At 40.3% G+C, this 21,564-nt stretch overlaps 1 protein-coding gene across 3 annotated transcripts in view; it reads right to left on the bottom strand.

Annotated features, from left to right (window-relative positions):
* DNAAF9 (dynein axonemal assembly factor 9) overlaps positions 1-21,564 on the bottom strand; it is a 130,562-nt gene that overhangs the window by 90,900 nt on the left and 18,098 nt on the right. For all 3 annotated transcript variants that reach the window (XM_027069661.2, XM_027069660.2, XM_027069659.2), the window contains exons 3-7: positions 19,090-19,209; positions 15,330-15,454; positions 14,352-14,448; positions 13,378-13,484; positions 6,688-6,765 (exon numbers count right to left, since the gene is read on the bottom strand). In XM_027069661.2, coding sequence (XP_026925462.1) covers positions 6,688-6,765; positions 13,378-13,484; positions 14,352-14,448; positions 15,330-15,454; positions 19,090-19,209 — 527 coding nt within the window. The remainder of the gene's footprint in view (positions 1-6,687; positions 6,766-13,377; positions 13,485-14,351; positions 14,449-15,329; positions 15,455-19,089; positions 19,210-21,564) is intronic.

Below are 21,564 nucleotides of genomic sequence, written 5' to 3' on the forward strand. Positions count from 1 at the left end.
CACACACACACACACACACACACACAGTCTTAAAACACCCTAACATCCTTATATTTCTCTATGCTCACTATAAAGATGAGGAGACTAAGACACTTCAGAGTAAAGTGATCTACCTAAGGATGGAATACTAAAGAGGAACAGAAGTGGAAATATATCTAGGCAGGAGATACCCAGAGCCTGTTTTTTCCACCACAGTATTCTCCAACTTTTCCAATGGATACTGTGTATGTAGGTAGAAATGGTCAGTTGCATTTGATGTGGAAGAAGGGAAAGTTTATCTGCTCAGACTCTTTGAAGTCAAATCCAGAAGACAGGCCCAGATAGATATCAAGGTCAGATACGCAGCAAAGGTCAGAAAATGCTGAGACTGTGTCAGTGTGCCTTCGTTCTTGGCTGGTGGCAAAAGATGCTGAACTTTAGTCAGAACTCTTGGCCCTACACTGGCATCCTGCTCTCTGGTGGCTCAAAGTCCATATCCATGGCACCACCGGTAAGCTGAGCTGGCTTAAGGACTAGGCAAGGGGACAGCAGCCACATTTGAACAACTTCTCTCAATGTTGAAAAGGAGATGATTCTGGGGCTCAGACAGGTTCCTTCCCTGTGGCTAGAATGCTCATACTGCCTCCTCCTTGGTCTGGAAAATCTCTGATCACCACACATGCTCTGGGAAGCAATTCCAGGAAGAATGATTTTCCTTACCCTTTATGTTCCACTGCAATTATAGCAGTTACCAAAGTATGCTGCTATTATTGGACTAAGAGCCCATTAAATAGTATGAGTGGGAGCCAGGTCTACCTGTTTCTGTGACTTTAGCATAAGCACAGTATCCAAGAAATAGCAGGGATCAAGGACTATGTATTTAATAAATCAACAAGCAAAAAAAAAAAAAAAAACACAACTCAAAGGCACTATACTGACTGACCAAGAGGGAAAAAAAGCTCAATTTAAATATTTAAAAGTATTTTTATGAATTACACAATGCAATAAAAATGGGAAAATGAAAACAAGTGACCAATAAGACTATCACCTAAAGTTTCTAAGACACAGACATACAAACTTTACAAAGATGGAATACCTTTTACTTTTTTGCTAAATATATTTTGAACATCTTTCTATATCATATTCAATTTTAAAAAAATTTTTTCAGTGTTTGTTTATTTTTGAGAGAGAGGGAGACAGAGCACGAGAAGGGGAGGAACACAGAGAGAAAGAGACAGAGTGTGAGTGAGGGGTGGAGAGGCAGACACAGAATCTGAAGCAGGCTCCAGGCTCGAAGCTGTCAGCACAGAGCCCAACATGGGGCTTGAACTCAAGGACCATGAGATCATGACCTAAGCCAAAGTTAGACGGTCAACTGACTGAGCCACCCAGGCACCCCTATATCAAATCCAATTCTAAAACATCATTTCAAATGACAGTATAATGGGCCGCTGAGATTTTTTTTTTTTTTTTAGAGAATGTGTGCTGGGGAGAGGGGCGGAGAGGGAGAAAAAGAATTTTTTTTTTTAAGTTTATTTATTTTGAGAGAGAGGGAGAAAGAGTACCCCAAGCACTGTCAGCACAGAGCCAGATGTGGGGCTGGATCCCATGAACTGTGAGATCATGACCAAAGCTGAAATTAAGGGCCGGCTGCTCAACTGACAGCTACCCAGGTGCCCCCTGAATAGTTTTATTTTAACCAAATTCCTATTGTTGGACATTTACTTTGTCTACAGTTTTTATAAACAATACTTCAAGTGAACATTCTTCAGTGACATCTTTAATTTCTTAGGATAAATTACTAAATCGAAATTGCTGGGGGGCACCTGGGTGGCTCAGTCAGTTGAATGTCCAACTTCTGCTCAGGTCATGATCTCACAGTTCATGAATTCAAGCCCTGCATTAGGCTCTCCACTGTCAGCGTGGAGTTGCTTCAGATTCTCTGCTGCCTCTTTCTCTGCCCCTCCCCCGCTAGTGCAGCATGCTCTTTCAAAAACAAGCAAACATTTAAAAAAATAAAAAAGAAAATGCTGGGGGCACCTGGGTAGCTCAGTTGGTTAAGCATCTGACTTCAGCCTAGATCACGATCTCGCGATTCCTGAGTTCAAGTCCGACATAGGGCTCTGGTGCTGACAGCTTGGAGCCTGGAGTCTGCCTCAGATTCTGTGTCTCCCTCTCTCTCTGCCCCTCCCCTGCTCATGCCCTGTCTCTCTCTGTCTCTCAAAAATAAACAAATGTTAAAAAAAATTAAAAAGAAAAAAAAAAGAAATTGCTGGATAGGGATGCCAAATGTTCACTCAAGACAGGCATTTCACCTATTCCATTGAAGGCCTCACTCTTACTCTGACAAGTGGCAACTCAATCTAGTCTTTTAGAAATTTCTAGCATTTTCGTAGATGAAAAAGTAGCACCTCCTTGTAGTTTAATTAGTGTGTTTGTGAGAACTGGTGCAGTTCATCTGTAAAGAATATTTCATGGAGGGGTGTCTGGGTGGCTCAGTCGGTTAAGCGTCCGACTTCGGCTCAGACCATGATCTCATAGTTCGTGAGTTTGAGACCTGCCTTGGGCTCTCTGCTGTCAGCGCAGAACCTGCTTAGGATCCTCTGTCCTCCTCTCTCTCTGCCCCTTCTCCGCTGGTTACCTCATCTCAAAAAAACCAAAAAACAAAAAACCTTTAAAAGAAAAAAGAATATTTCATGGAAAAAATAATGAAAGAAAAAAATACACTTCGCAGAGGAGTATGCACTCTCCCTCTTGAGATCTGTGGGATCCGACCAGGAAGCATGGAGCTGTACGTTCTCTGGCCATCAAAGAGCTGCCAGCAATGATTGGCCAATGGAAATTAAAGCCCAGATGTCAATCCTGGCTTAAGATTACGATCTTGGCAAAGGGGGAAATAAATATGAGCAGAAAAAGTATTTGGATGGTGGAGAGAAAAGAGGGTTTCAGAGAAGTTTGGAAGCTATGAAATAGCTGAGAGAAGGGGGAATAAGGCAAATTTTTAAAAAGTAATATAGGTATGGATCACACCCTTTTCAGTGATTTTCTAGAGACTCAAAGACTGGAATAGCATTTTTAAATACTTTTGGTTGTTGAATTTGAATTTTATTAAGGACATTTGTTAACTCACCACAAGAGATCCCTGTACAAATTTATTGTCATTTTTATACATATCTATAGTAGTTTTTATCCCACTTGGGGTTCAATGAGCTTCATGGATTTGTGGACTGATTTTATCAATTTGGAAAGTTCTTGGACAGTATCAGCTCAGATTTCCTGCTGCATTTTCTCTCTACTCTCCTTTTGGGATTCTAACTATACTATGTTAGATCATCTGACATTGTTTGACAGGTACTGGATGCTCTGTTCTACTCCCCTTGCTGCTCCTCTCTTTGTCCTTCAGTTGAGAAATTGCCTTTGATATATCTTTAAGTTTACAGAACACTTCTTCATTTGTATCTAGGCTGCTGTTAAGACAATCTAATGAATTCTTCATTTTAGATATAGTATTTTCATTTCTAGCATTTCCATTTAGTTCTTTTTCTACTTTTCAAGTCTCTGCTGAAATTTCTCATCTTTTCATATATGCTGTTCTCTTTTTGTCCAGATTCTTCAGCATTTATTTTAATGTTTATTCATCCTTGAGGGAGAGAGAGAGAGAGAGAGAGAGAGAGACAGAGACAGAGAGACAGAGCATGAGCGGGGGAGGGGCAGAGAGAGAGGGAGACACAGAATCCAAAGAAGGCTCCAGGCACTGAGCTGTCAGCACAGAGCCTGACGTAGGGCTCAAACTCACGAACCGCAGGATCATGACCTGAGCTGAAGCTGGACACTTAACTGACTGAGCCACTCAGGTGGCCCTGATTCTTCAGCATTTTTATTAGCTACTTAAAATTCTCCATTAGTTAATTTCAATATCTGGATCTAATTCTCTTGACTGGTTTTTTTTTTTTTTTGAAGATTTTATTTTTAAAAATGTTTAATAATGTTTATTTTTGAGAGACAGAGAGAGAAAGAGAGCACGAGTTGGGGAGGGGCAGAGACAGAGACACAGGATCCAAAGTAGGCTCCAGGCTCTGAGCTGTCAGCACAGATCCCAATGCAGGGCTCGAACTCATGAACCATGAGATCATGACCTGAACCGAAATTGGATGTTTAACCAACTGAGCCACCCAGGCACCCCTAAGATTTTATTTTTAAGTAATCTCTACACCCAGTGCAGGGCTTGAACTCAAAACCCTGAGATCAAGAATTGCATGCTTTACCGACTGAACCAGTCAGGTGCCCTCTCTTGACTGTTTCTTGATAACAATAAAATTTTCTTCTAATTTTTTTTTTTTTTTTTACCACATGCCAGCCATTTTGTGATAAAAGAACAGTAAAAACTGAAGCAGGTAATATTTACCTTTACAAAAGTATATCTTATCTTTTATCAGGTCATTAAAATAGGGATCCAAGGAATTTTGATCTACAATTGATCAGAGTCTGGGTCTGAGTGCATTTGTGCATTTGTTAATTACTAAATTAAAATATTTTGAGGGTAGGGTCTGAACTTCAGCAGACTTTGCTCATGGGAAGTCAGAAAACCAGGGAAGGGCCTGGTCTATAGTCCATGGTGATTACCACTACTGCTTCTTCAGCCAAAAATGTCATCATCTGTTCAGGTGCAATTAAAAATATCCTTCTGGGGGGCACCTGGGTGGCTCAGTGTGTTAAGCGATCGACTTTTCGGCTCAGGTCATGATCTCGCAGTTTGTGAGTTCGAGCCCCGCATCGGGCTCTGTGCTGACAGCTCAGAGCCTGGAGCCTACTTCAGATTCTGTGTCTTCCCCTCTCTACCCCTCCCCTGCTCATGCTCTGTGTGTCTCTCTCTCAATAATAAATGTTAAAGAAAAAAAAAATTTTTTTTAAATATCCTTCTGGGGTGTCTGGGGGGCTCAGTTGATTAAACAGCTGACTCTTGATTTTTTTTTTTTAATGTTTATTTTTGAGAGAGAGACAGAGAGAGAGAGAGACAGAGAGTGAGTACAAGTGGAGGAGGACAGAGGATATGAAGCAGGCTCTGCACTGTCAGTACAGAGCCCGATGTGGGGCTCCAACTCAAGAACTGTGAGACGACCTGAGCTGAAGTCGGAGGCTCAACTGACTGAACCACCCAGGTGCCCCAGACTCTGGATTTTGGCTCAGGTCATGATCTCATGGTTCATAAGTTCGAGCCCCACCTCAGGCTCCATGCTGACAGTGCAGAGCCTACTTGGGATTCTCTGCTCTCCCTCTCCCCCCGACCCTACACCTCAAAATAAATAAACAAACTTAAAAATGTCCTTCTGTGTGGTCCCTCTCAATGGGCTCCAGAGATGCTTCCAATGTTCTCCAAACTACAATGCTACATTTAGCCTCCATGTGTGAACAATGGCATCCTCACATTCAAATGACTGCAGGCAAGTTGGATATGGGTCTCAGACAGTTGTAGAAACTCCTAAACTACTTATCTCTCTTTCTTTGTGGTTAAATTTTCTTTATCATTTTTGCATTCTTATGTTACATGTTTTTGCATTTTCACTTTTTTCCATAATTAGGCTAGCCATGGATTGATGATGATGATGATTAGGTCTCTTCAAAGGATAAAAAGTTCAGGTTTTATTTTTCTTTTATACTTGTTTAATTAGAAATGTTTAAACAGAATGGCTGTTCAATTTTATCAAATGCCTTTTAGACACCTATGGAATCATCACAAATCGTTCCAAGGAGAAAAATTAGTATAGTGATTACACTAATAGGTTTCCTGACACTAAACTAAATATTGTACCCTTGTTAAGCTCTATTTCATCAGGGAATACTCTGACATGGTACTGGATTCTATTTGCTAATATTTTACTTAAAATACAGGCATCAACATGGATAAGTGAGACTGGTCTGTAGTTTTCATTTTTGTTATTTTCACTGGGTTTTAATAATATAACTAAATTAATTAAAAGGCTACACACTGTTCTTCTTCTATGCATATCTAGCCATGGCCACTGAGAGATACTGCTGAGCTGCTTCACCACAGCAAGTATTCCCAGAGCCTTAGTTTTATCCGTTGCTCCTCACTGCAAAGTGTTCCACCCAACTTCATGTTTTCTTCCAAGTTCAAATGAACAGTTAATGCCTGACCCTCTAATCCAGGAATCAACAAGTTATGGCTTGTGGGCAGGCCACATATTTTTGTAAATAAAGTCTCCTTGAACACAGACACCCCCATTCATTTAAGCACTGTCCACGGGTGCTCTCAGGCTACAATAGCACCGCTGAGTGGTTCTAACAGAGATGGAGGGCACACAAAGCCTACGTGTGCTGACCCCTGCTCTAATTCTTAATTTGTTTAAGCCAAACCCCATCTTCGCTTTCTTTTTGTCACAGAGAAAGAATACAAAAAGACATCCTCTATATTGTTTTTCTAAAGTCCAGCCCAACCGAGAGAATGTCTTTAGGTGGAAATGTAAACCCTGGTAGGCAGCTTTGGCTTCACCTCAGGTGAGGTTTCCTCACAGCAAAAGAGGCAGTATCACTTTTCCAGGTCCACTTCTACTCCCAAGGAGTTCAAGGTAACAATCCGGGAAGAAATTGTTCAGACAAAAATATCTCTTGCATTTCTTCAAATACTGTTAGTGGATAAGTGAGCTGGCTGTAATATTTATAAGTTAAATATAGAGTTAGGCTCCTTACTTCTGAAAGCAAACTCTCCAGAGACATAGGATCCATCTTGCTGTAGACATTCCATAGATTCAAACTCACATCCTGCAGCTGCAACATAGGGCAAAAACATTGAAATAACTGAGTCAATATCACTACAACAATCAGATTTATCAGAAATGACTATCTTGGTGAAAACTAAGTGATTAGACTAATAAATCAAACTTTTATCAATTATATTAGAACCAATACATATTAATAAATGCTATCCAACTCAAGGAAACTAACTTTACAGAAACTTTGGTACATTTTTGACTATCTTCAAAGATGAGCACATATATATGTATGTACATACACACATTTATTTGCCTTTGCTTAAGTTTTTTAATTAAAATAATACATGCTCATGGTTTAAAAAAAATCAAATAGTAGTAAAGGCTTAGAATAAAACATGTGAATCGCCTACTCCAATCTTTCTCCAAACCTCCACTGTCACAGAGGCAATCACTCACAAGTCTTTTAACATTTTCTTTCTGGTAGTTACCTCCAAATTTTGATATAACATGCTTCTATCACTATTTGATTTCTCAATTTAGAAATTAAATATTAACCATCCCTATTCTCACACTTTTTCTCCACATACCTATACCCTAACATCATCTAATATCATGATTTTTTAATTATACCAGTAATTACTGTTTATAACATTAAGATCATATATACATTATTTACTATAGGAACATGTATGCTATACTCCTAGTTGCATTCTTAAACCAATTTTATTTTTCTTAGGGCTACCGACAGAGTCATTTTTTTTCACTTGTGCGATTAAAATAAAAATCAACCCTGAAGTTTTTTCTAATTGTCCCACCCAATTAGCTATGTTTACACTAGGGTTTCTAAACATCAACACTACTATCATTTGGGGCCAGATATTTCTTTGCTGTGAGGCACTTCCCTATGCATTGTAGGAGGCTTAGCAGCATCACTGGCTTTTACTCACTAGATGCCTATAACACTGCTACCCCCAGACAATCCAAAAGTAATTCCAAACACTGTAAAATGTTTCAGAGGTGGGATGTTGGGGAAGCGGCAACAAAATCATCTTGACTGATAACCAATGGCTTAAACATATCAGATAATCTAATAATTCTTTTTCTTACCTCATTCTGGTCTGGCTGTTATGTAAGCTTGCTGTACAACTACAACTTTTGCTTTGAGAGTTCTCTTTGCTATCATCCTGAAGCTTTCAGATGATGGATTTGGTTCCAGGGCTTACTTTTCTCTTTCTTGATTAACTCACTTGTTTACTGGAGTACATCCTCAAATAGCTTTTTAAAAAATATTTATTTATTTATTTTTGAGGGGCGGGGAAGGGCAGAGAGAGAATCCCAAGCAGGTTCTCTATTGTCATGGCAGAGCCCAACACAGGGCTCAATCTCACGAACCGTGAGCTGAGCTGAAATCAAGAGTCGGACGCTCAACCGACTGAGCCACCCAGGTGCCCCTCCAATATCTTTTCAGAAGGCAAAATTTTTTTAGTTTTAAAATGTCTTTATTCTGTCCTCAGGCCTGACTGACAGCTCATTAATGCTCTTTCCATTCTTTTGGACTCTTCACTCTCTCCATGCTTTACCTTGATAGTTTCTACTGCTGTAGCTTCAAATTCACTAATTTTTTCTTCTGCAGTGTCTAATCTATTGTTAAAACCTCTCCCATCTCAGACAATGTAGTTTTCACCTCCCTTTTGAAAATTTTCTCTCTCTGTTCAACAAGTTCAATTTTCCTCCTAGCTTCTTGAAAATATGAAATACAGTTAGAATAACTATTTTAATGTTCTTTGCTAATTCTAACATTTCTGTCACTTCTAGGTCAATTTTGAATGATTACCTTATTATCAGTCATGTTTTCCCACTTCTTTGTAAAGCAGATAATCTTTGGATGCTAGACATTGTGAATTTCACCTTGTTGGAGACTACGTATTTTTGTATTCCTATAAATATTCTTGTGCTTTGTTCTGGAATGCAGCTAAGTTACTTGGAAACAGTTTGATCCCTTTAGATCTTGCTTTTATGAATTTTTAGGAGGTCTAGAGCACTGCTCAGTTTAGGAGTGACTATTCCCCATTACTGAGACAAAACCCTTCTGAGGACTCTACTCAGTGCCCTTTGAATTATGTGTTTTTCCAGTCTAACTGTTCCCAGCCCTTAGCATGTATCAGGCACTGTTCTGGATTACTTTTCAGATGTCTTTTTTTTTGATGTTTATTTACTTCTGAGACAGAGAAAGACAGAGCATGAATGGGGGAGGGGCAGGGAGAGAGGGAGACACAGAATCAGAAGCAGGCTCCAGGCTCTGAGCTGTCAGCACAGAGCCCGACGCAGGGCTCGAACTCACAAACCATGAGGTCATGACCTGAGCCGAAGTCGGTCACTTAACAGACTGAGCCACCCAGGCACCCCCAGATGTCTTTTGTTTAACTCTTGCCTTTGGTAGTTACCTGACACATGGATGAATTGATCAATACTCTTGAATACTTGAGATGGGGGGAGGGGCAGGGAAATCTTGGCAGATCTTTGGTGTTCTCTCTCTGGGCATTTTCCTTTTTAGTACTCTAGCTGCTCTCTTACCAGACTCTTCACTGCATCTTCTCAACTCAGGAAATACACTAGGATTCACATGGGTATCCCCCTCCCAATGCCATGGCCTGAAAATTTTTCTCAAATTACTAAGCTAGCGAAATCATGGGGCTGTGCTTGCCTTTTTTTTTTTTTTTTTAATGTTTATTTATTTATCTTGAGAGAGAGAGAAAGAGCTCGAGCAGGGGAGGGGCAAAGAGAGGAAGAAAGAGAATCCCAAGCAGGCTCTGCACAGCCAGCACAGAGCCTGATGAGGGGCTCGAGCTCATGAACCATGAGATCATGACCCGAGCTGAAATCAAGAGTTGCTCGCTGAACCGACTGAGCCATCTAGGTGCCCCTGACCTTATTTATTTCTATTTCTCAGGGAATCACTATTTCTCAGTGTCTGATGTCTAGTGTCTTGAAAACATATTTTGTTTCTTGTTTGTTCTTTTGGTTTGGTTAGGTTGGGTTGTTTTGGGAAGGAGAGAAATCTGGTTCCTATTGTCTTATGTAGGTGATTTATTTTTTTCTTCTGGAAGCTGTGATATTCTTTTATTCTTAGTGTTCAAAAAAGGAATAGATAGATTTAAGGTTTTTTCTTCTTCATTTATATTTAAGTCATTTAATTTAAAAGTTGTATTCTCTTTATCACTGGAAATTGTTTATTCTTTTAAAAAAATTTTCTCCCTCCTGATACCTCTGCTCTAACTTTCTGCAACTCCAACTTGTATATCAGACTTCTTGGAACAGTTCTCTATGTCTTTTCATTTTTATCTCATATATTCTGTCTCCTTGATTTTTAAATTTTACATTTTTAGAAAATTTCCTAACTTTACCTCCCAGCCCCTCTATTAATTTTATAAATTATAATTTCCCAGAGCTCTTATTTTCATCATGTTAATTTATGACAACATAACACTTGTTCTATGGTCACCAAATCTTGTCTGGGCATCCGAAGTGAAGTTTTAGGTCTTAAATTTTCCTCTATATCTTAATTATCTTTGGATCTTATCCAATGTCTTAAAAAAAAAAATCTTGATCTTTTCCTTTAAAGTTACAGGTATTTAAAGCAAATGTCTGGTGATCTTTGGTTGCCTGTTTTTATTTCAAAATGGAAAGGCTAATTGGAAGCTTCATGCTTTCAGCAGAGCTGGTCAACTACCAGAAAGTTTTTTTAGGGAGAGCAGACAGCCAGCAGGTGGTTATTCAGGATCCCTACTCCCTTACATTCTAAATCCCAATAGACTGATTTAATATATTTGGCCCCTTTCTCTGTAATCTGGAACAGCTTTTCAAGTGTCAACTGATTTGATTTTTTGAGGGTGCTGAATTAAATTTCTAATTTTAAATGCAAACGTTAACTCTACTATTAATTTTGAGACATAACATTTCCTCATGTCATCCATCTCCCTTTTTAATTCTGTGTGTCCTATCATTTTTCTTTTTACAAATTCCATTCTTTTTTTTCTTTTTTAATTTTTAAAGTTTATTTTGAGAGAGACAGAGTATGAGCAGGGGAAAGGCAGAGAGACAGAGACAGAGAGAGAGAGAATCCCCAGCAGGCTCTGCAGAGTCAGTACAGAGCCCAACATGGGGCTTGAACTCACCAAACTTTGAGATCATGACCTGAGTGGAAATTAGAAGTCAGACGCTTAACCAACTGAGCCACCCAGGCGTCTCTTTACAATTTACCCATTCTTAACAGGTACAAAAGAGATCATCTTTTTTCTCATTTTTATTTTATTTCCTGGAGAAACCGTTTTTAAAAAGCACGCTTATTTCTGCATCTAATATGCTATGGTTTCCTTCCTATATTTTGTTGAATCTTATTCGTAAGTTTCATTCCACCTTTCAATACGAACATCTTCTGTTTGTCCATAAAAAGGTAAATGAATGTTTGTTCTATGGTTACTCTCATTATTCAGAAGTTTGCTATTAGAATCCTCTCCTTGGGAGCTAGCTGATGTAAATTTACTTTACTAGGTCACAGCTCCAGCAGCTGGAGAGTTAAGAAGGAGGAAGCCGAAGGCAGGGAAAGCCCCAGCAGAGGAACTTCCCTGTGCTGCTTCCCAGGAAGAGTTCTCTATCTCATAACTGAGTTTGATCCAGCCTAAATGCCAAGTATAAGTTATGTGGATCTGGTTTCCTCTCTCATGCTGGCACCTACTACATCAGGGACATAGCAACCTCTTGGTTAATGACTTTGTTCTGGGTATGGACATACAACAAAACAAAATTTTTAATAAAATTAAGTTTCTAGTGTCCGTAGTTCTCCTTCTCTTGACCTTCAAAAGATGCAAAAGTATTTCTGGCTCAGACAGTTATCAGGCCTTAGGTATGTGACTCAGAGTGGAGTACTGCTCCATATCCTAAAGGCCGATAAGGAAGAGAACTGGGGTGGGGGTGGGGGAGAGAACGAGATGGACAACAACAGGAAAAGTATTGGAGAGAATGACAATTAGCAACTACAAAGAAGGGAAGAATCTGGAGAAAGGGATCTTGAGAGAAGACTTATAGTAGCCCGACTAAATGCTGTGTGTGGTTTCTTCCACCCTACAGAAAAGATCTACATTACCTTGTAAAGGTTTTTTAGAAGGGGATTTTGTGCCTTTTGGATGTGTCTGCACAGTGTAATGTTCCTCAAGGCAGGAGCCAGAAAGGCCTGCCACATGTGGTCTGCAAGAACCCGGCGACCTCCTAGTGTACTGCTTTTTCATGCTAATCTACCCACAGCACAGGGCTTAGGAGCACAGGCTCTGAAGCCAGACCCTCTGGATTTGGCCCCACCCCTGCCCCTCACCAGCTACTAGCTCTGTGCTTTTGGGAAATTCATTTAACCTCTCTGTAGAATAGGAACTAATAGTACCTACTTCAGAGGGTTCTTTTGTAAGAATTACAGTCAACTCATATGAAGTGCTTAGAACAGTGCCTGGCATATAGGAGACACTATAAATGCCCAGTTTATACAATTAATTAAAAATAAATATTAGCATTATTGCTAAAAATTTTAAGCTTCCTCTCTACCTCCTATGGCTTGCCCCCTTCAAGCCCTTACTCTTCTAAATTAGAGAGCATTACTTCCCAGCGGGAGCAGCTTCCACAGCCTTGTTTACAAATAACTTCTGCTGTTGTAGTCAATGTGAGAATACTACAGTTTTGGAGCAGGAAAAGTGGGAGTGTCAAGTGGTGTGCTTCTCTTCAACCCTATAGCCCATGTTTTTTCCATATTAGGGAGTCTACCAGGCAAGCACCCACTCACTTCCTAGGGATTCTGCTACTTCTTGGAAAGGAGGGGTAGCAATTAGCCCTGGGTCATGCTTCCAAAGGTCCCACTTACTCTATGCCCAATACTATGTCCCCATTCTGAGCATGTCAATACTCACTCCCTATTTCTGTGCTGGGGCAGGTCATCTCACTGAGGATCCTTTAGAGGCCCGTGGATGCTTCTGGGGATGCTGCTAACCTACCAGGCCATCCTCCTTAATATGCACTCTGGATGACCCCCTCTCCCAGACTCATTCATCAATTCACTTAACAAATATTTATGGGTCATCTCCTAGATAAAAGAAATATTGAAACAAAAGATAACCCTTTTATTTCTCTAGTATATTGTACTTAGACAAAATTTTGCACTGTCCTTTTCATTGCTCTTGAATAGTTCTCAAGTTATATGAATTTCTGAGATACAAACCACAACAATGAAAAGACTATTTTTGTTCTCAAGGAACTTCCAGTGCAGAGACCAAGGGCAGGTGGATACATGAACAGGGATGTGTGGAAAATGTATAACATAGGACAAAAAAAAAAAAGCTGTAAGAGGATTCAGCCTAGGATGCTACAAGAGTAGACTGGAAGAACAATGGCATCAGAATGGGGAAAAGAGAGAAAGGAGGACAGAGAGAAACTCCTAGAAGAAAGGACATATGAGTTCTGTTTGGGGACCAGCTTTAAACAACAACTATTTTCCATTTCAAGTCTTTTAACTTGAGGTCACTATTAGGTTTTCAGTGTTATAATGATGCACAATCACAATGTGGGGGTCCTTCATAAAGATTGCAGGTGGCAGATAAAAGCCAGGCATACTGTCTTTCATACATACCTCATATTTCATGGTAAAAAATCCATCCCCTCCAATGCCCTCAAGTGCAAAGGCCTGTACAATTGGCCACTTCTCTACTACAAACATATCAAATATCTGCAAGTGACCTAGAGGAATCAAATACAACAACATGTATCAAATACCATCCTGGATATAACAGTCTAAACCTGATCTTAAGTGGTTACCCAGGCATCTCTCACAAGTTCATTACGGTCACATTTAGCAGAATAAAAGTAAAACAGATAAAATGCTTAGATATTAAAACTAGAAATTAAAAATGAAAGTCAAAGAAAATGCAAACCATAACAAGCTACATAAATTCAGATTTCTCTATAGTATAGCACACTCTGGTTTCCTAAGTAAGCAAGTAAGTTAACGAATAAATAGTGGCCTATTACATCTGACTTGCATCACTTAGCAGATATAATTATTAACAGACCCAAACTCGGCTCTTCCCACCCTTAAGAAACATAGCCAATCAACTTCCTTAAGGGAAAATTACCAAATCAAAAATTTTCCTTTCTTGCAGCAATAGCTCCAATGTGCAAAGTTTAAGAAAAAAATAAGATATAAGTACTGCTAAATGTGTTGACTTTTTCCTTTATTTTTACACATTTTTCAGCCTCTCTGTCAGCATATTTTAAACAGCTACTATTTCTTATTACCAAGAGGCTCCACAGCTATACTCTACATACAGTAGCAAATGGCACAGCTAGACGGCAACTGTGGTAAATCCCTTATCAGTTCTTCCTTCTGAATAGATGGCCTGCTGTGTTTTTTAGAAACTACAGTTATAAGTAACCAGCTTGCACAGAAAAATCCCCAAATTTCATTCTGTTTGATCCTCTGCCTTTAGTAAAAATAGATCAATGGGTTTCCCAGGTGAATGCCTCCAATGGAAGGGGGAGGTAGAAACACTGGATTCACACATCATCCAAGCAAAGTTCTAATAGGGCTTGCTGTCAGATACTCACCTTGGGAGCTGTAAGGAATGCCAATTCTACTACAGTCTCGAACCATGTCCACAAAGCTGGCAATTTTAAATTCTTCTGCAGCTTCCTCATCTTCATACTAAAGAGGGAAATTGAAAGGAAAACAGGCTCTGAGGTGACATCATGCAAAATCCCCTATTTCCTCGGTATTTTATCAATCAGAGTTATGGCAAATGACATTTATAGAGGACTGCACCCAAGAGGGTGTTTCCAAAGCCAACTTCTTGTGCTGCCTTACACCACACATAAAAACCAACTCAAAATAGATCAGATACCTAAATGCAAGAGATAACATTTGCCTCCAAAATTCCCCAAACGCTCACATGGAAAGAAGGGTGCTTCCCATGTTGTTTAAGGGCCAACTGTACATCAGTATATTTTGCGATTCCATTCTATTTTTCTTCTTGTATTAGAAGTCTGTTGTGTTATTTTAGCGATTGCTTACAATTTATAACAAACATCTTTAACATTAAAAAAAAAAAAAAGAAAGAAGAGTTTTTAACCCACATCAGGTCACAATTTCTATGAAATCCTAAATCTCAAGTCCCAATTTGATTTCCAGCCAAACACTTGAAAAGAACCCAAAAACAAATACCAAGAAATCCAAACACAGAAATGTCACAAAGCTTATCAAACTCTCCTGAGGCAGTCCGTGGCACTAGTCCTCTGAGAGAATGGGCTCAGGCTGGTGATGAACAAGTAGGACGGGAAGCTAGGGTCACAAGCCTACGACTAGGTCCCAATCTGAAGAGTCCTTTTTGTCTCTGTCAGGCATACGATTTATCTATAAGGTAGCCTCATAATGAATTATGAGAAGTTCCACTAAAACAAGTAACTTTTTTTGTGTAACCACATCCTGCAAAGTGATTTTTTTAAGGGGCCTCCCAGTCCAGATCTACACTTTTTTTGAAGAATATCCTTAGAGTGTCTCTAAGTGCCTGTTCTATCTTTTCTCCTTACCTCATTTTCGGTCATGCAATGGAAATGCAGATTTCTCCAATGTGCCACATAGGGTAAGAGATAGCGATAGTTTACAGGATTACAGTACAGATGGACACTATCTGATTTTACCAATATAATTACATCTGTAAGGAAAACAAATTTAAAACACAAGATTGTCAAAGGCATTTCTTTTGCACATTTTCTGTCCACCTAATTGATAAAACCATTAAAAAACTATTTCAGAGAAAAGGTAACAAAACTCTAAACTAAAAATTCTTTAAGTAGACAACGTGCCTCAAAGTGACTGTGGAACACTCACGTGTGGACAGCAAGGATTTTCTAGTTCCCACGCGATGCTCCAATCATTGTGGCCCTCTGGTTATGACAATGCAGGCACAGAATAAGTCAAAAGAACAGCCTTCAAAGTGTTCTGCTTTTGCAAAGTTCAACACAGTCACATCTATGGTATCAGACTTAGCTGGGTGTTTTGCTGCAGAGATAAACACCAAATGGATGTGCCACAGCCTACCACTGAGGCAGGAAATATCACCAACTATGGCCAGTGATGGTTTTCCTGCAGACATCAGTGTCTAAAGCCCTTGGCTGTTGACTCAAGGCAATCATGGGCCTGAGGATGTCACTGTTCAGCTCTGGGAAGCATTACTATGTACTGGGGTGAACTTTGTACACAGGAAAAGCTGGGAGGAAGGAAGTAGAGGCAAGTGGACAAAGCTGCTATAAATAGATCAGCAGCTCACAGACTTAAGGGGTAATCACGGATGTTGCTGGGTCAGTCAAACAAATAAAACAATTCCAAGAGTGCGAATAAATTTAGGTAAATTAACAGAAGAGCCATGGAATGGGGCAGGAATATTAAAGCAGTTTGAAGACTGAGAAAGCAGTCATACTTCCAAAAGAAAAGCAGAGCTCACTGCATGGCTCCTCAGAGCCATCTCAGGCATCTCTCTAACAAGATGATGCGAGGGAAGTTGCTGCAGGAGGTGGCTGGAAGTGAGAGAAGCGTGGGGGCAGGGAACACCTGAAGCAGCAGGTTTAGGACAATGCCAACACAGTAACACAGTGTGACAGCAAATATTCTACAAAAACCTAAGCCCGATGAATACTGACTGCAGCTGATGACACCAATGGGTGGCCTCTTGAAATAAAGCTCCAGGATGCTGGCCTTTGATTTTTCAAAAATCACTCTGTGCTCCACACCTGACCAGACCCAGGTATCCTAGGGAATGCAGTATGGTGCAGCATATTCACTGCTGACTCTTAGTTAAGCACCAAAGTCAAAAGGTGGCAAGAGATGGGAAAAGGGTACCCTCTCACCCTGTTGGTCCTCTTCACACAGGCCCTCTAATAAGAGCCTTGCCCTGAATTACTTGTAGAACGTGTGCTGAAGAGAGACTGACATCACCTGGAGAGCCTGAGGGTTTCCTAAGACTGTGCACTACACTAATGTGTAACACTCCACAAGGAATTAGGATCCAATAAAAGAAATAATGCAACAGCTACTAAGCCTAATTAAGCATTTTCAGAATCTCATAGGACTCTGATGTCATTAAAAATTTTTGCTTTTGTTTTTTAATAAATCCTTCATGTTGGCCTCTTTTCCTCTCACAGAGATCAAAATGTAGATGCACAGGGGTACCTGGCTGGCTCAGTCAACAGAGCATGGAACGCTTGATCTCAGAGTCATGAGTTCAAGCCCCATGATGGGTATGCAGCCTACTTAATTAAAAAAAAAAAAAAGAAAGAAAGAAAGTAGGGGCACCTGGGTGGCTCAGTCGGTTGAGTGTCCGACTCTTGATTTTAGCTCAGATCATGATCTGGTTGGTGGGTTTGAGCCCCACTGCACTGACAGTGGAGAGCCTGCTTGGGATTCTCTCTCTCTCCCTCTCTCTCTATCCCACCCCTGCCTGTGTGCTCTCTCTCTCAAAATAAATAAATAAACTTTTAAAAAATTAAACTTCAAAAAAAAATGTAGATGCTTAAATCCAGTGATCTCAGTTTGCCAATTACTAGAATTTAAAACATGAAGTTACTAATTCACTTTTAATTCATTAATGATTTATTTTTCTTCAAAGAATTCTTTCAAAGAAAATGCTCATTTCATAAATACCCATTGTGCCAGGTGACAGGATAAAGACAATGATAAACAAAAAAGCACACCTTTGAGGATTTAAACTTTCCTTAAGTTCAGTACCATACTGTCCTTAGCAACCTTGGCTTCAGTGAAATGTATGGCTGGTATGAGTACCTGTCTTTTTATAACTCTAAATGAGCTGCCAAGATGAATTCTTTCTAAACCAGTAGATGCTGTCCAGCATGAAGAAACATTTTCAAAAATCAAAATCTGAAACTAAATTTGAATTAAAAGAAATTATTTTTTTAATTTTATTTATTTTGAGAGAGAGAGGAGGAGCAGGGGAGGGGCAGAGAGAGAATCCAAAGCCCACTCTACACTGTCACCAGAGCCCCACATGGGGCTGGAACTCACAAACCATGAGATCATGACCTGGGCCAAAATCAAGAACTGAACGCTTAACCGACTGAGCCACCTAGGTGCCCCAAATTGAAAGAAATTTAATGGAAGTGAAGCCTGCTCTGTCTGCACTTCCTAATAAAAAGGAAATCTTTAATCAATCTATAAGGATACACACTATTAAGGATTTTACCACAGAAGAATTTTCACCAACAGTAGACCAGGGTTCTGTAACCTTGGTACTATCGACAGTTCAGACCAGATCATTCTTTGTTGTGGAAGGCTGTCCTGTGCATTGTAGATGTTCAACAGTCACTGAACATCAGTTCATCAACAATAGCTGGGACAACTGAAAATGTCTTCAGATATTGCCAAATGTCCCTTGGGAAATGAAACTGCTTCCACTTTATAATTTTTTTTGAAAGTTTGAGAGCAAGAGAGAGAGAGAGCATGCAGACAGGAGGGGCAGAGGGAGGGTGAGATAGAGGATCCTAAGCAGGGTCCGCACTGTCAGCACAGAGCCAATGGGGGGCTCAAACTCATGAACCACAAAATCATAATCTGAGTCAAAACCAAGAGTCCAGACACTTAACTGACTGAGCCATCCAGGTGCCCCCAAACTGCCCCCACTTTAAAACCACTGCACTATATCCACTGCAAGATTACTTTCATATCAGATGTTTGCTTTCATGTACTCCCCAGCTGCTTCACAAGAGCTGCCTGTCTCTTGTCCAGTTTGATTTGTCTATTCCTGTGTCTCCTGATCCATCTGGCAAACAAGTCATGATGCTAAGTATGTGATATAAGAGACAGCTCCTGGGCATCAGCCCACAACAGTATCAACACAGGGAGAGTGTCTCAGAGCTAAAGAAAGGGGAATGTAAGCAGAAAGCCTCCATTGTAGTCATGGGCATCGTCATGAATTAAAGTCACACAGAAAACAATTCCCAAAGACGGAGCAGGACAAAGAGCCTTTGTTCCTAAGCTGAAGATCCACATGAAGTCTTCCTTGTAGGAGTAGCCTGCAGGCTCATCTTTTACCCACAAGTGAATGTGCTTTCACAGGACAACAGCACATAATCTGAACCTCCCAGCACACAGAGGCAGTGGGCAATTCAGAGGAAAACTAGTGCTTTGCCAAGAAAATATAAAACCAAACTGATATGTATTTTTTCCCCTAAAACTAATTTACCCATTAAACATATTCTGAAAACTACTGGTCACTAGTCTTGTATCAACCAGCAGGTGACCAACAGGAGCACACTACTTACTACTATATATACTTACCATCTAGAACTTCTTCAGAAAACCCTGTTTTCTCAAAATCACTTGCATTCTGATTGTACAAACCAAACAGAAGATAATTTGCCAGCTCTCTGCAGCCTTCATTGTACCTGCTATCGATTCCTGCAAGGCAAAGAAGGCTCTGATCAGTGGTACTGTACTATGGGAAGCAAATAAGTCCCAGTAATTTGTCCCTGCTCAGCAAAACCCTGATGGTTAGGTTAAAGGCAGAAGCTCATACCAGTTTTGTGCCAGGAACCAAACTGAACAACCCTATGAAAGAAGCATCAAGTACTCTTACTTGGGTTTCAGATCTATATAGTTGAGACAATTAAACCATATACATTATTGAAGCTATTAATTTCCAAAAGGCAATTTTTGAGTATAGAATGAAGCAGAAAATATGGTCTAGGTCCTTTGGTGGCTGGTTAAATACTGTGGAATACTGTTCAGCTGGAATAGGGGGATAGAAAATATTCACTTTTCAAAGAGAGCTTTAACAAAACATGGGGTATCAAATAAAGACAGATTAAGGTGGTTTGAAAAGAATTAAAAGAAGTGAAAAAGAGGACAAGTGAATGGAACCACAGACACCTATCATTTCACAAATATTTATCAGGCTCAAGGTCTACACTGTGCTGGATGCTGGAATGTGTGGTGAACATGACTGCAAACAGCCCTCAAGACGCTTACAGTCTAGTGGGGCTGGATCAGAGACAAAAGGAAATTAAACAACACTGCTTTCACTACTGCCTGGTTCCTGAGTATCTATGAAAGCCCAGAGCTATGGCTCTGGGCAAGAGGAATGTCTCACAGGCAAGGCAGTAGCTGTCTAGTTGAGACTGAGGAAGGAGTTACAGCAGAGAGACCTCCAAGAATAGAAACATGGCTGGAGCCTGGAAAAGAAGACTGTCAATGGTCATCCGGACAAGGGACAAGTGAAAGGTAGAAAGTAACGGTCATTTATACCAGAGGGGCTCAGGACTGCTTGTGGCAGAGGACTTCTAATGTAAGAGAACTCCCATCTCAGTTGAGATTATAAGAGAACAGCCCTCCCTGTTTATCTCATTCAATGCTTCAGCCAAGGGAGGGGTGAAAAAGAATCAAAGTCAGAATGGACTGCTATCTACAGCCCAACATTTAAAGGGCTACAGAGTTAAAAACAAACATGGGCTGGGCAGACCTAGCTTCAATGTTTATTTATTTTTGAGAGACAGAGAGAGACAGAGCATGAGGAGGGGAGGGGCAGAGAGAAGGAGTCACAGAATCCGATGCAGGCTCCAGGCTCTGAGCTGTCAACACAGAGCCCAATGCGGGACTTGAACTCACAAACCGTGAGATCATGACCTGAGCCGAAGCCGAAGCCGGCACTTAACCGACGGAGCCACCCAGGCACCCCTGGGCAGACCTAGCTTCAGCATGTCTACCTCTAAGGATTCCAGCCGCATAAACTGTTAACATGAAAAAGACTATGTAAAATTAAAGACAAATGAAACTATATGTAGGCACTGTGCTTAAGCTGATAATGTTGTTTCTCAAGGGGTATTATAGGTTAACAATTCTGATGTTGCTGAATATGTATACTAGAATTAAGTAAACTGATGGTGGATGATGGGTGCCAAGTTTCTCACTGATGAAGTAGGAGTTTACAGGTAAACAAAAGGGGGAAGCTAGAAAAATCTATGTGGTAATTGGTTAGGCTGGAGACATTAATATGAATTCATGTTTAGCTTAATATGGGTACATAACATTTGCATTTAACGTACACATATGTATCTTGTTACTCTGTCAGCTGCCAGGGCTTAGCAGCAGTGACATCTAGTAATGAGAGTGTATCCAAAGCCCAGATCTTGGTTTCTAATACCATTCTCCAATAAAAGGAACCCCAGTGCTCCCTGGAGAAATGGCTGATTCTAGGACTGGAGGAAATACACAAAATAAGTCTAGAGTACCTTATAGTGCCAGAAAGCACATAAGTGCTAAACAAACAAAACTTTGATGGGATGGTATGTCAAAGGGAGAGACACAGAAGCCAAATGAAATAAGAGCATAAATACAGTAACAAACAGGTGGTTTTATTCATAGGTAAATTCATGGCAAAGACAGCCCCCACCCTTTTGAGGGCTGCAGCTAGAGAGGGGATCCAATGAATGCTGTTTAAGCATTTGAAACCTCTGGCAGGAATTCCAGGTCCACCACAAGTGTGTCTTTATAGAGACTTGCCAACCTCTGGGCTTAGTAGTGGAGCCAGGATTCAAACCCCAAATCTACCTGGCTCCAGAGTGCATGTTTTTAACTACTCTGCACACTACCTCTCATAAGGCTAAAGGCAAGTGCTGTTAAGTGAAAATACAAAATTATGCACAGAATATATGAGGAGAGACAAACAACAAACTAATGGCAGTTTGCTTCTAGGAAAGAAACTGCGGTGGTAGATGGACAAACCACCAGACCTAACAATTCCAATCCCATGACTCA

Source organism: Acinonyx jubatus, chromosome A3, assembly GCF_027475565.1.
Source record: "Acinonyx jubatus isolate Ajub_Pintada_27869175 chromosome A3, VMU_Ajub_asm_v1.0, whole genome shotgun sequence".
Classification (NCBI taxonomy): Eukaryota; Metazoa; Chordata; class Mammalia; order Carnivora; family Felidae; genus Acinonyx; species Acinonyx jubatus.